General features: G+C 37.2%; 1 protein-coding gene across 1 annotated transcript; it reads right to left on the bottom strand.

The window, feature by feature from the left end:
- Window positions 1-4,358: 4,358 nt before the first annotated feature.
- LOC141404870 (serine/arginine-rich splicing factor 1B-like) lies at window positions 4,359-13,311 on the bottom strand. Its single transcript, XM_073988672.1, has 4 exons — window positions 12,969-13,311; window positions 12,461-12,839; window positions 6,911-7,002; window positions 4,359-6,840 (listed from the first exon to the last, which is right to left on the bottom strand). Exons 1-4 carry the CDS (start codon window positions 13,130-13,132, stop codon window positions 6,738-6,740), a joined length of 738 nt encoding a protein of 245 aa, XP_073844773.1. The 5' UTR covers window positions 13,133-13,311; the 3' UTR covers window positions 4,359-6,737.
- Window positions 13,312-13,560: the final 249 nt, after the last annotated feature.

A 13,560-nucleotide genomic window follows, 5' to 3' on the forward strand; every position in this document is an offset into this window, starting at 1 on the left:
ACCTACGAGAGTTCTGAATGCGTTATATTTACATGTTGATTCAAATTTGTTCTATTTTGGAGGATTTTCAAAATGTATTTATGTTTTTCCTGAGAAAATTTTTGGATCGACCCTATTGTTCAATATTTTCTTTGACAATTAATTTTCAATACCAACAATGTTGTTTTTGTAAATTTGTTAGTTGTTGTAATTCATGCACATACCTTCTATAAATTTACCTTGATTGATACTAAACCGTTCAAAATTTAAGAAAACAATCAACCACAATTATGTAGCAAAGATATCAGCAAATAACTTTCTGAAATATACGAAATCTCTATGAACGGTCCTTAAAAGTGTAAATAGCCAAAAACTATTCGATTTTTATGCTTTTATTTCCAATTCTGGTCACATATACCGAACGGCCCAAAAAATCAAGGATACAGTCAACTACAAAAATGTACCTAAAATTTCAGTAAATAACTTTCTAGAGCATATAAAGATTCTAGGTACGGTTCTTCAAGCTCAAAATTCGATTACTTTAGATCATTCTTTCCTGCTCAGTTCCGTAAATAACAAATCTTTCAAAATTCCTTGAGTTTTGAACAGTATGTTATTTCCAGTCCTGGGCAGGGGGAAACGTTAAACATAATTTATTTTTTGTGAATTTCAGCTTAAAGAATCCTTCCTAGAATCTTCATATGTTCTAGAAAGTTGTTTATTGAGGTCTTGGGTACATTTTTGTAGATGACTGTATCCTTAATTTTTCGGCGGTTCAGTATCTGTGGACCAGAATCGGAGAAAAAGTATAAAAATCGAATATTTTCAAAAGTTTCTGGCTGTTTTCACATTTAAGAAGCGAAATTATTGTGGCTGGTTGCTTTCTTGAATTTTGAACGGTTTAGTATCTATGGAGCGGAAACCGACAAAAGAGGATAAAAATCGCAATTGTTTTGCTATGTTGGCCAATAAAAACCGATTCTACAGAGTTCGTATGTTCTAGAAAGTTGTTTATTCAGATCTAAGGAATATTTTTCTAGTTGGTTGGTCTTCTATCACGCTGCGGTGTCTGAATACGTCGGAAAAGGTCGTAAATCCACTTTTTTTGGAAATCGCGTTTTTGTTACAGGATGATAGTACACGTCAAAACACGTCGTATGATACAAAGAAAATAGTAGTATGTCGCGTTTTTCTACATGTTTTGCCCTTGTCGGAAAAGGTCGTAAGTCCACAAAATTTACAAATTTGAGTACGAAAAGGTCGTAAGTCCACAGGAAAATGTATACTTTAAAAGAATACTACAGCTAATGTAGTTCAGATATAATGTTTAACGTCATCCATGGTTGGGATACAATGTAAAGAACTAGCCTACACCTTTGGATGATAATCGGATGATATTTGGCGGAGCCTTTGGACCAAACTTTTGAACAAAAATGTGATAATTTTTATATTGCAACGAAAATTTACATTTGAAATCTATTTTCCCCTATAAGCGATCTGATTATGAAAGATGGACTTCTGGCCTTTTCATTGATTCAAATTGGGATGCTGTATGTGTTTAAATATCTCATATATTGAAAAAATTGCAAAAAAAACAAGATTTTTATTGTTCTGCTGTCGTATATATTACTTAACTTTGGGGTCGATCATCGATAACAATTATCGTTGAGTGGCGTTGCCAGTTGTCAAAATTGATCCACGTATGGCAACTCTCAACTGAAGTTGCGAATCTCAGTTGACGAAGCGGCTGTTTTTCAGCAACCACCAATTTTCAGTTGCAGTGAACATTTTCGAAGAAACAAGAAGTAAAAAAGAAGGAAAAATAAACATTTTGTTAACAATTATTGATTCTTCGCATCATTAATTAATTTTTTATATCAATATGGTGAAAATAACGACAAAGCAACAGTTCGAAATATTAATTGATAAACTAAGTGAAAATCCAAACCGAGGAGTTCGGGAGTTTTGGTGAAACAAAGCCACAGCGGATGAAGCGTGGAGGTCCATTTCGGACAGTTTAAACAGCCATGAACCTCCAACACGAACACCTGAAGAGTGGCAGAGTCTGGATTCACTTTAAAGCAAAGTTGAAAAAGAAAATGCCTCAAAATAAAATAAATTTCAACGACACTGGTGGTGGTCCATCACAATAAGTGAATTTATCGCCTTTGGAGCGGATAGCAGCAAATCTTTTGCAAATGAATTTGGTGACAAATACAGTAGGTTCAGTTTAAGTACAAATGACGAACATCCTCCATTGGACCCCCATAATGTGCACATGTGCTCCATCTATATATCCAACTACACCAGGGAATTTCGTTTTTGAATAAAAATGGTTTTTATTTTGCCTTTTTTCCTGCTCTGTCAACTTCGAAACACACAATTTGTCCTCTATCAAGGGGACAACTTCCTTCAATACTCTCGACAATGTAGATTGAGCCATGCAATTGTTGAAATCATTGCCATGGGACTTTTGGAAACTTCCGTCCTCAAAGAATCGCAACGCTGCACACACTTTTAAAAGTGGGGGTATTGCTGTTGATCTGTAACTTACTTTGAAGTCATCCTTTAACGTTTCCACAACGTAAACTACGGCATCCTTTGGCAATCGAAAATACGCCTTAACCCTGCTATTACGTTGGGGTCATTTGATGACCCAAATCGTATTTATCATCTCCGTATGTCTTACTGGTGGGATATAATTAAAAGGCCTTACTACTCAGTGCATGAATTTTTGAGATATACTGAAACCAATTAGTTTCATCAATATTTTGTGCTTAGAAGTCTATTTGCATGTGTATACACATAACATGTTAGGGTCATTTTATGACCCCGTCCGTATATAATTTGGCATGTCAAAATTTAATTTTAGTTTTTTAGCATTTTCCTTACATATTTTTCTTGTTTTAGATGACAACAAAACAAAAAATAAATAAACAATACAAGAAATTGACATGTGTTGTTGTAATTTTTACGTACAATAACGACGAATCCTATTTCTTTCAGTTCAGTGACAGATTTTTTACCGATAATATTGACATCGAATTTATGTAAATTTTTAGTTCTTTACTGAATTTATTAGTGATCAGACAAAAATGTTCTCTAATAAACACTTCAAGCTATTATTCTACGCCTTAAACCCCTTTTAAAAATGTATACTATATAATTTTTTCAATATATGGGTCATCAAATGACCCTAACATAGCGTATGTAATTTTTTGCTAACGTAGTAGCATGATCATCAGCTTACAGGGCAGATGGCAATTCCAATGGATTCGACTTGTCCCTCAAATTTCTTCTAATAGATGCAATGTCCTGTACATTTTCTTCATCATCAAAAAATAATTCCACCGAACTTATCATTTTTTAGGACAGCAAATAAAACTTGACGATCCGAAGATTCAATGGGCAGGTTATATTCCAATCTTGGGTTATTTTCCAAATTTGCTCGAAAACTCAGCCAAAATATTAAAATATTGTCTAGAATACACAAAAGAATTATCCAAAGCGCAATTATTTTTAAAATGTTTTTTTTTTTTGGCGAATAGAGGTCACAAGTTTGAAAAAACACTGATCGATAACATGTTTATCGACCACCCAGTTGAGTTGACATTAATGGTACAACATTTCGTCTCAGTCGCGCAGACAACTGACAACGCAACTCAAGTTTAGTGGCAATAAAAGATAGACCCATAAATGTCCGTTCTAAAATTACTTATTGGTGACACCATAGTACAATTGTTTGCACACCCGCCTTGCACGCTGAAGGTCGGGAGTTCGATTCCCGGCCAGCAAACATCAAATTTCCAACGATGGCAAAATACCCCTGAGTAAAGTTGGCGACATTTTCTGAGTATTTCAACCATGTACAACTTCTCTACAGGTGGTGTTTTAAGACATGGCTTTCGGACTCGGCGATAAACAGTAGGCCCCATACTATTGCTGTAATATGAATCGTGGTGCACGCCCTGTCCCTTCTGTGATGTTTGTGGAACAATTATTATATTGTTATTTAAACTTAATGTGATAAGGTTGCAGAAAATTTATTTCCTACAATGAGCTTATTTGCCCAAAAGAAACTTTGATTTGCTAAAGCTAACTCGCAGGGTAGTGGTGTAGGGTATCGTATGGTCGGCCCTGTCCGACTATAGCCTTTGCTTACTTGTTTTAAAATAGATTTTTTAAAATTCTGTTTCGCATACAGACAAGATTCTTAAGTTCTAAAAACGCCCACAAAAATATACAAAGACCGGTGTCGTGGTAACAATGTCTTTCGTATCCGATTTGTTCTGAAATAACATGTTGATCCGACGATGACAGTTGTAAATACTGGACCTTCAAATCACCAAAAAAAAATCCATAAAATAAAACTCAGTCACTTGTTAATTTTAAATTGTTTGATTTTTTATTGATTTTGTTTGTCTTAAATTGTTGAATAATTTACCAAATAGATGGTGGTTAGAATATAATTGATAAAATTTTGTTAATGTTTTGGATTTAGTAGCTTAATTATAAATATTTAGCGGCTAGGCTATATAGAAAAAATGCAATGCTGAATATTGAAAAAAATATTATATTTTTTTGTTTGGTTTAAGAAAAACATACCGACATAGGAATCCGACATGGGAGGTTTTTTCATTGTTTACTCTTATTGAGGTGGTCCTAGAGTTTGTCTGACATTGTTTGTTGCGCGTAGAACCAGAAGCAGAGTGACTGTCCTAGTGGGCGCAGAAGCGTGGATGGGTGGTTATGGTTAGAAAACAAATTGTAATTTGCATATCCAAATATGTCCGACTATGAGATGGGGGGGAAGTTTTTTGTGGACTTTACACAAGACCGGAACTTTATCCAACAAGCAAAACTAAAATGCTAGTAATAAAAGTGCGTGGAAAACAATTTGTCTGATCCGGAAGAAGAAGACGGGTGGATAAAATTGGGCCGCAGCAAACTGTCGTTTTAAGTGAACAATCCTTGTAAGCATCGTTTACTAAAAAATATTTACCAATAATCCAAAATATGTCCATTAAGTTTTCGCATGAAAAATCCTCCCTCGTTGTCCTAAAGATAAAACGACTGTGAAGAATTGTGTCTATGGGGAATACTAATGATAGGTTTCGTAATTAAGGTGGTTATAAATTGCAAAGGCCAAAGGCTATTTTTGCAATTTTCCAGAATATTAATCCATGTAATGTTTCACACAGAAATCCTTTAATGCTAAGAAGAAATCCTCCTCCTCCTCCAAAAACGAAGTGTTTTCCTTCCACATCATATTCCTCCTGCTTTCCAATCCTTTATGTCCTGTCATTCCATATCCTTTCCATTTTAAGTCCATTATTTATTTTTACCAAAAATCCTTTTCCTTTCCTTTTCAACCCTCCTCCTCCTCCTTTTTTAAACTCCTTCCCTCCAATCCAAATCCATATCGTTTTGAAGAGGAAAGAGAAGAAAAATTAAGAGAAAATATGTATTAATAAAAATCTTATAAACAAATATTCAGGAAAAACATGGTGTTTATGAGGGGGAAATACATGTCTATAAGAGTAATACAAAGGGGGAATTGTTGGTGGATGTGGAATAACAAAATACGGGGATTACAAGTAACACCAAACATAGCATGGATATGTTTACAAATATTGACACAAATTGTTTGGCTTTCTACACAATAACAAACGAGTTATTAATCTAATCAGGCGAAACTGTTTCCTATCAAATTTTGCACATTACCATACAAAGTTGCGTGGATAATTAGTATAAATGCTGGCTTTGTATTGTATAAAGAATGTGGCCTCCGAGGAGCTAAGAAGTTCAGCAGCACACAAGATGAGCTGAACTAAAAAGGTCAGATATTCCCATACCAGGTAATGTATCGCAAAAAGTTGGAAGATAAATGAAATTAAATCTTGCTGCTAGTTGACGTTTTCTACGAGGTGAGTGGTAAAAAGTGTGTGGCAAATTTACTTTACGAGCCAAGCTATATGCAATGCCCTGATGAATGTAATTGATTTTTGAGGCGTATATTTAAATTTCATTTTATATATTTAAATATTGCTATAAATTTTAAGAGTACGGAGAGCAAGTAGAAGGCTTCTAATAAAATCAACAAATAAACATAAGTAGTCAAAAGGATTCAAATCAAGGAATGTAAATGAAAATTAAAGGATACTACCATGATTCTAATTTTGCTTTTCATATTCTGCACTATGAATGCCTTTTGTCTGTCTGTGTATCATGAACCCTTGATTTTTCCCCTTTAACTTGTACTCTCTCTTTTTCAAATTACAAAAATGTGTATTAATGTTTCCTTCTTATGTTTTGTACTTATTGCTTAAAGAAACCAAAGAAATAAAATAAAGTTAAAAATCATAAATAAAATACATTACAAAGAAAAAGGAAACCGCCGTTTATGTGGTGTTTCTGTCTGTGAAAGTGTGTTTTTCTCCTTGTTTTCTTCGCTTTTTTTTTGATTTTGGAATTGTTGAGAATATATGTATAAAGAAAAACGTTCTGTTTTATCTTAAGCTTTTGTTCTTTGTTTTTAGTTTTTGCCATGAGAAAACGTCGTCGTAGAAACTTCTTTTTTGTGAAGTTTAATTCAAATTCATATTATGCATTTGCTGGTAGTTTTTCCTTATTTCTCAAAAATACTTATTTTGAAACGTGTTTTCTAGGAAATCGATTATCGGGGTTCTTGGTATGCATATCTTAATGGATTTTTAAGTTTCGTTTTCTTAGCATTTGTTTTGTTGGTTTAGAACAAATTAAAAGTTTGAACGAGATCGTGACCTTGAGAATGTTTGTCTTCGAACTGGTGAGTAGGTTGGTGTACCGCGTCTTCGGGGGCGAGGTGAAAATGAGCGAGATCTAGAAATAAAACAGATTGGATAAATATTAAGTAAATGCGTTTCTTATAATATATTCGTGTAATATTTACCTGCCACGTCCAAAATCTCCACCACCACCGCGACCACCGCCACGATCATTATCGCCAGTGTCTTCACGTACCCGAATGTAGGATACCTCACCCTGGAAAAGATAAATAAAAAATAGTAAGAATTTTATTATGAAGTTATTTTTTAAGAAGGACCATATTGGTTCACAGTCCCACGGCAGCGGGTTCTTTCGTACCGGATTGACCCGGAACAACACAAAATCTTCGTTCCGGCCAGCGGCTGCCACCTCAGTGTACATGTGTTTGTATTTGTTTCGTTTTTCTGTGCTGGGAGCAGCATATCCCGGAATGTCTGCTCCGAATTCTTTTGGTCCGTACCGGGACGGAGGAAAACCCAGGACCAGATATATATCTGTGCTCAGTTTGTCACATCCGCATCTTCACCCACATCCAACCTTCGGTGAGATGCAATAGATGTCTGAAGTGGGTGTATCTAAGGGGTTGCTCCGGTCTTGTCCACGTGAATGACTACGAAAGGGACTATGTTGCTGCTATGTAGCAGAATTCCGACCACAAGGTGCCCCAAAATTTTAGGAGTCACATTCGACACTACTTTCACGTCGTGCACGCACTCCACAGCTATCTGCGACAAACTGAAAAGTAAGAACAAGGTCCTCAAGTCCCTAGCCGGCAGCACTTGGGGTGTAGATAAAGAAACCTTGTTGACCACTTATAACGAGGTCGGCCTGTGGTATACTATGCGGCTCCAGTCTGGTCCCCGATATTATGTGATACGAATTGGAAAAAGATTCAAACTTGCCAGAATGCCGCCATGAGAACAGCAACAGGGTGCCTCCTCAAATTTTGAGTGGACCATCTACATGAGGAGGCAAAGGTTCTTCCAGTAAAGCAACACAATGAGATGCTTTCGTTGCAGTACCTTCTTGTATGTTATAGTGTGAGCCATCCCAATCACAACCTTGTGGGTAGGCCCGACACATTCAGGCAGATCAGGAAGGATATCCATGCTCTAGAGGGAGAGGTCCAACGATACAAGAGAGAACCCCTAGATCAACAAGCATATCAAGCAGGTTTGAATAGAATTCACACGGACGCAGTTGCCAAGGCCTTAAGCAATTATAGTGTGAATAAAGTACTCGGAGTACATCCCCCATCAATCGCAGCTGAGGAGCGTCAGCTGCCACGACAAACCAGAGTAGTTTTGGCTCAACTACGCTCGGGAAATTGCAGTCGCCTAAATTCTTATTGGGCGGAAATCGACCGCGCCGTGCAAGACATCTGCCCAGTATGTGGCATGGGCCCGCACGACACAAAACACCTTTTCAACTGCCCAGCCAAACCTACTCATCTAACTCCAGTGGATCTGTGGTTACATCCTATCGAAGCAGCCACTTTCCTGGAACTGGAGATAGACCCAGAGCCAGATTGAACAGAAGAACGAACATACAAACTTAATACAGTCGAAATCGCTTATAACGTCGGTCAAGGGACCGACCAAAATCGAACGCTATAAGCGATAGTCGTTATAAACGATACTTATAAAAGAGGTGAAATTATATTATGTATAGTGGCTTTTGAGAATAAATGCGTTGTTTTATTACTTTTTCATCTATATGTATACAAACGTATGAATGACTTAAAAACAAAATAATAAAGAATAACGATATTAAATACATTCATCAGCAGATATTTTACGTAAATATAGGATATGGTTCACTTTAAAATAGTATGTTATTATAGTTTGGGCTTTTGAATTCCAACAAAAGCTTTAAATTTAACTCAGATCTGAGTTTTGAAAGGGTCTTTTAAAACATATTTTCTTACTTGTAACATCTTCTGATTAAATAAAAATTTGAAGGGTTTCTACAGTTAGACACGCCTCTGAATTGACATTGGGTGGCAAAAATTCAAGCTTAACTGACTTGAGAGCGCCTCCATGTGAGTCGTAATTCAGATGTCAAGCCCTATCATCGAAAATGTTGCGCATTTTGTTGTTGTTTGAGTTTGAAAAAATATACATACAACAAAATATTGAGAGAAATTTTTCTTCTTCGTATGGTTCGACGTTATAACCGATAGCAAAATTCAAATATTTCACAAAAAACCGATATGACGTTATAAGCGACGACGTTATAAGCGGTATTTATTTGTGTGGAATATAAAGGGCAGAAATTCGGGACTTTTGGATTTCGACGTTATACGCGATATGACGGTATAAACGACGACGTTATAAGCGATTTCGACTGTAATAAACACTGTTACAGCAAAAACAACAGCGTGCCTTATTTCTACCCAAATCAGTCATCTTTAGTCCTATCTCACTTAAAATCATCCAAATCATAAATCCGGTGTGTCGTCAAACCGGAGCTGGCTAGCATCCCATATTTTACCCAAAACCTGAAGATAAGAGGGTATTACCGCTACTGAAGCCATTCAAGGATGGAAACAGAGGCTAGTCTTATTCTTTGCCCTTTGATTTTCTAAAAACCCAAAACCTCCAAACGACAAGGATGATATTGCAATTTGCAATATATACAGGAGAGGAAGAATTACATCGGGTTCATGACAAATATGATTTGTTGATAGTCTCTACAGTTGACTTGATATATTTTCTTTAATCGATGAATGTGCAAATAAACACCGCTTATTCTAAAGCCACCACTCTTCGCCCCATGAACTGTTGAAGTAATTTGATTTTTCTTAGATAATTACAAAAATCGAACAATGCCGCCAAGACAACAGCACAAAAAACATTTTTCCCCAGTTAATCACAGGCAACATCGAAAAACACATTTCAACGGTGGCAAAATACCCCTCAGTAATGTTGGCGACATTTCCTGAGCATTTCAGCCATCTAAAACTTCTCTACAAAAGTGGTGTCTTAGACATGCCGTTCGGACACGGCGATAAACTGCAGGTCCCATCATATCATTGAGCTAATATGAATCGGGGTGCACTCATTGATATGAGAGAAGTCTCTCTTGTCCCTTATTGGATATTTGTGAAACAATTATAATCACATATCTTTGTTGCTTTGTAGCCTGCATCATGGTATAAGATAATTAAAAAATTAATCTAAAAAAGATCAGAGCCAGCCTGGGGTTTGAATCCACGTCCTTGAAAAACACTGCAAAAAAGTGTTGTCACGGCATGTTAGCGTTCAGAGCCAAACTCATTACTTTCAAAAGCAGTGCTAAGCGTTTGTCATGAAAGCACAACTAAATTGTTGTTGTAAAAAAAAAAAAAAAAAAAAAAAAAAAAAACAAAACAAAAATGCTTTTGAAAGAAGAAAAGTTCGAGGACAGCGAAACCGCTCCACATCCGATATATCTGAAGAGCCTTTACCGAAGGCGAAACATGCATGTCACATAGTGGTGGGTGTGTGGGTTCCAATCGTCGGCTTTCCTTTTTCATTTGCATTATTGATCATGAAGCTCGAGTCCAAAGAGAAATTAATTAAAAAAGAATGGTGTAATTATAATTTAACTTGCTTATATGAGATTTTTTATTGATTCTGCAGATCGCAGAAACAATAACTATTAGTCATAAAGGTCTAAGAAGGGAGAAAGGGAGGCTGCATTTTCCCTTATCGTCTATTAAAACTGAATAATTAAAATTAGTATGACACAGTTTATTGTAGTTTAATGTGATTAAAAAAATGTGGTTTGGGGCCTAAAAGCAATTACCGATAAATGATTTTCTTTTTTCAAACCATAACTTCCTTTTACTTTATGTTCTTTTGGGAAAGGCTTTGAACAGATTTGGCGAATAAATTGTTTCCAACAACAACAAACACAACTGATCATAGTGTGTGTCGGTTACTATATAAGGCTATAATATTTAGACTGTAACAGCCCAATACGGGAAATAAAAAATCTTTCTGGTGTTGAACAGAAGACTTACTTACTTAGTTGGCCCATTACAGAACATTTGTTCCATAGACCGAACTAAGACAAGATCTCCATTCCTCTCTGTTTTTCGCTTGACTTTTTGGGATACCGCGCCTTTTCATTTCTTCATCCACTTGTATGCTCCATCGAAGCTTAGGCCTGCCGATTCTGCGTGCACCGCCATGTGGCATGTATTCATACGCCTTTTTAGCGTGTTCATCATCGGCCAAGATGATGTAAAAACAGCAATCAACCGGCTAAAGAATAATAAAGCAGCAGGAGCCGATGGGTTACCAGCCGAGCTGTTTAAAACCGGACGCGACGCGCTGATGTGTATGCATCAGCTAGTTAGCACCATCTGGCAGGAAGAACGCGTACCCGACGATTGGAACCTGAGCATCCTATGCCCCGTCCACAAGAAAGGAGATAAGACTGTATGCTCCAACTATAGGGGCATAAGTCTTCTCCCTATTGCCTATAAGATAGTGTCAGGGATATTGTGCGAACGACTAAAGCCAATGGTCAACGAAATAATTGGATCATACCAATGTGGCTTTAGACCTGGCAAGTCCACCATTGACCAGATATTTACCCTGCGGCAAATCCTAGAGAAGACCCAAGAGATGCAGATCGACACATTTCACCTTTTTGTCGATTATAAAGCAGCATTCGACAGTCCCCTCAGATCAAAGGTATTCCATGCAATGTCTGAATTTGGTATCCCCGCAAAGCTCATCCGGCTTTGTAAGATGACTTTAACTGATACTAGGTCCTCAGTTAAAATTGGAAAGAACCTCTCCGAAGAATTTTGTACCAAAAGAGGTTTTAGACAACATTTTGCTGGAAAAGGTAATACGAGATGCAAATGTCAAAAGAAATGGCACAATTTACACCAATAGCCCCATGTTACTTGCCTATGCTGATGACATAGACATCATGGGACGATCAGTAAAGGAAGTAACTGATACCTTTAGGAAGGTCGAAGCAGAATCTGCGAAAGTGGGTCTGGCGGTACACGGCGAAAATACCAAATTGATGGTGTCGACGCGCAAAGCGTCCATAGAGCTCGGACCAACTGTGGAAGTTGGTACCTACAATTTTGAGGTAGTTAAAGACTTCGTCTACCTCGGCACTGCCATAAACACAACAAACAACATCAGTTGTGAAATAAGAAGAAGAATTGTATTGGCCAACAGATGCTACTATGACCTAAGTAAGCAATTTAAAAACAAAGCCACATCTCGTCAAACAAAAATAACACTATACAAAACGCTGATACTACCCGTGCTAATGTATGGCTCCGAAGAATGGGTACTTGCGCAAGCAGATAAGGCAGTGCTTGGTGTGTTTGAGAGGAAAATTCTTCGAAAGATCTACGGGCCGATTTGCGTTGACGGTGAATATCGACGTCGTATGAACCACGAGCTATATAAGCTATACACAGACATGAATATAGTTAAACGTATCGTGATGCAACGATTGCGTTGGCTAGGCCATATCATGAGAATGACCGATGATGAACAGAAGACTATTCATCTCATAAGGTGTTTGTAGAATTTTAAGACGCAATTGTATGTTGGTAGCGAGATCAATGAAATTGCCGTAATGTATTACACTCATTATATATACATAACGCATAGCACCCTTATTCGTTTAATTTAACAAATTTATCTGTACTTACTTCATGTGATCTAAATCTTGAATCATCCAATTTCTTAATGGCATATTTCATATCTTCCAAACGTAAGAATTCAACAACACCGGTGCCATCTTTGTAGGCATCAGCAAAACAGACATCACCAGCTTCGCGCATGTGATCCTTTAGATCTTGCCAAGAGCCCGAAGCGGGTAAGCCTGTAACTTGAACACGATACTGTGAACGTTTGGTTGGGGGACCACGACCACTGCGGCCACCACCATCGCGACCGCGTCCACCGCCACCACCTTCATTGCGGCTACCACGATAACTGCCAGGTCCACCACCTCTGGGGAATTCTACACGTAGTCTGTAGCCATCATAATCGTAGCCATCTCTGGCCTTCACAGCGTCATCGGCATCACTGCAAAAACAAAGCATAAATAATACAATTATAATTAACTGATAAGCGACGTTTTGCATTGATGAGACATCTTTCGAGTATAGAAAAAACAACACCTTATCTATCCCAAATATAAATTGAACAACTTACCGTGCATCTTCAAATTCTACAAATGCAAATGGCGGACCACGCCGGTTCTTCAGATCGACAAACGTAACCTTGCCAAATTTGTGAAACAAATCCTGGATATCTTTGGTGCGAATATCTGGTGGCAAATTTCCAACATAAATGCGTGATTCATTGCGAGAAGCCATTATTTTCTATTTATGTACAGTATTTTTCAATAAATTTAATGGAATATACACCTTTTCTTGGAGTTTTTGCGTTCTTGTCTTTTCGTTTTTATGGCGTTTTTTGCAATACAGCCAGCCTTCCTTTGTGTGCGCGTAATTTTCTGTGTATGTACACAGATGACTACCGGTTACTTATTCAACTATTGCCGGGTACCGGGTACCAAGCAACCTCAAAGTAGTCGTTGTGGTTGCACAAAGTGCAACTGAAGTTAGTCGTGTGGCAATATTGGTGGTGTTTTGTTTGCCCATCAAGCATTTTATAATTACAGCTTTGTTTCTTTACGTTATACCCGTGGTACAATAAGAAAGGTAGATGCCTCAGCCCAGCTGATCGAATCTAAAACGTCAAAAAACTATGAATTCGCCATGAAAAATCAAAACAAAAAACC

Source organism: Musca autumnalis, unplaced genomic scaffold (assembly GCF_047663935.1).
Source record: "Musca autumnalis isolate F117 unplaced genomic scaffold, ASM4766393v1 scaffold_1, whole genome shotgun sequence".
Classification (NCBI taxonomy): domain Eukaryota; kingdom Metazoa; phylum Arthropoda; class Insecta; order Diptera; family Muscidae; genus Musca; species Musca autumnalis.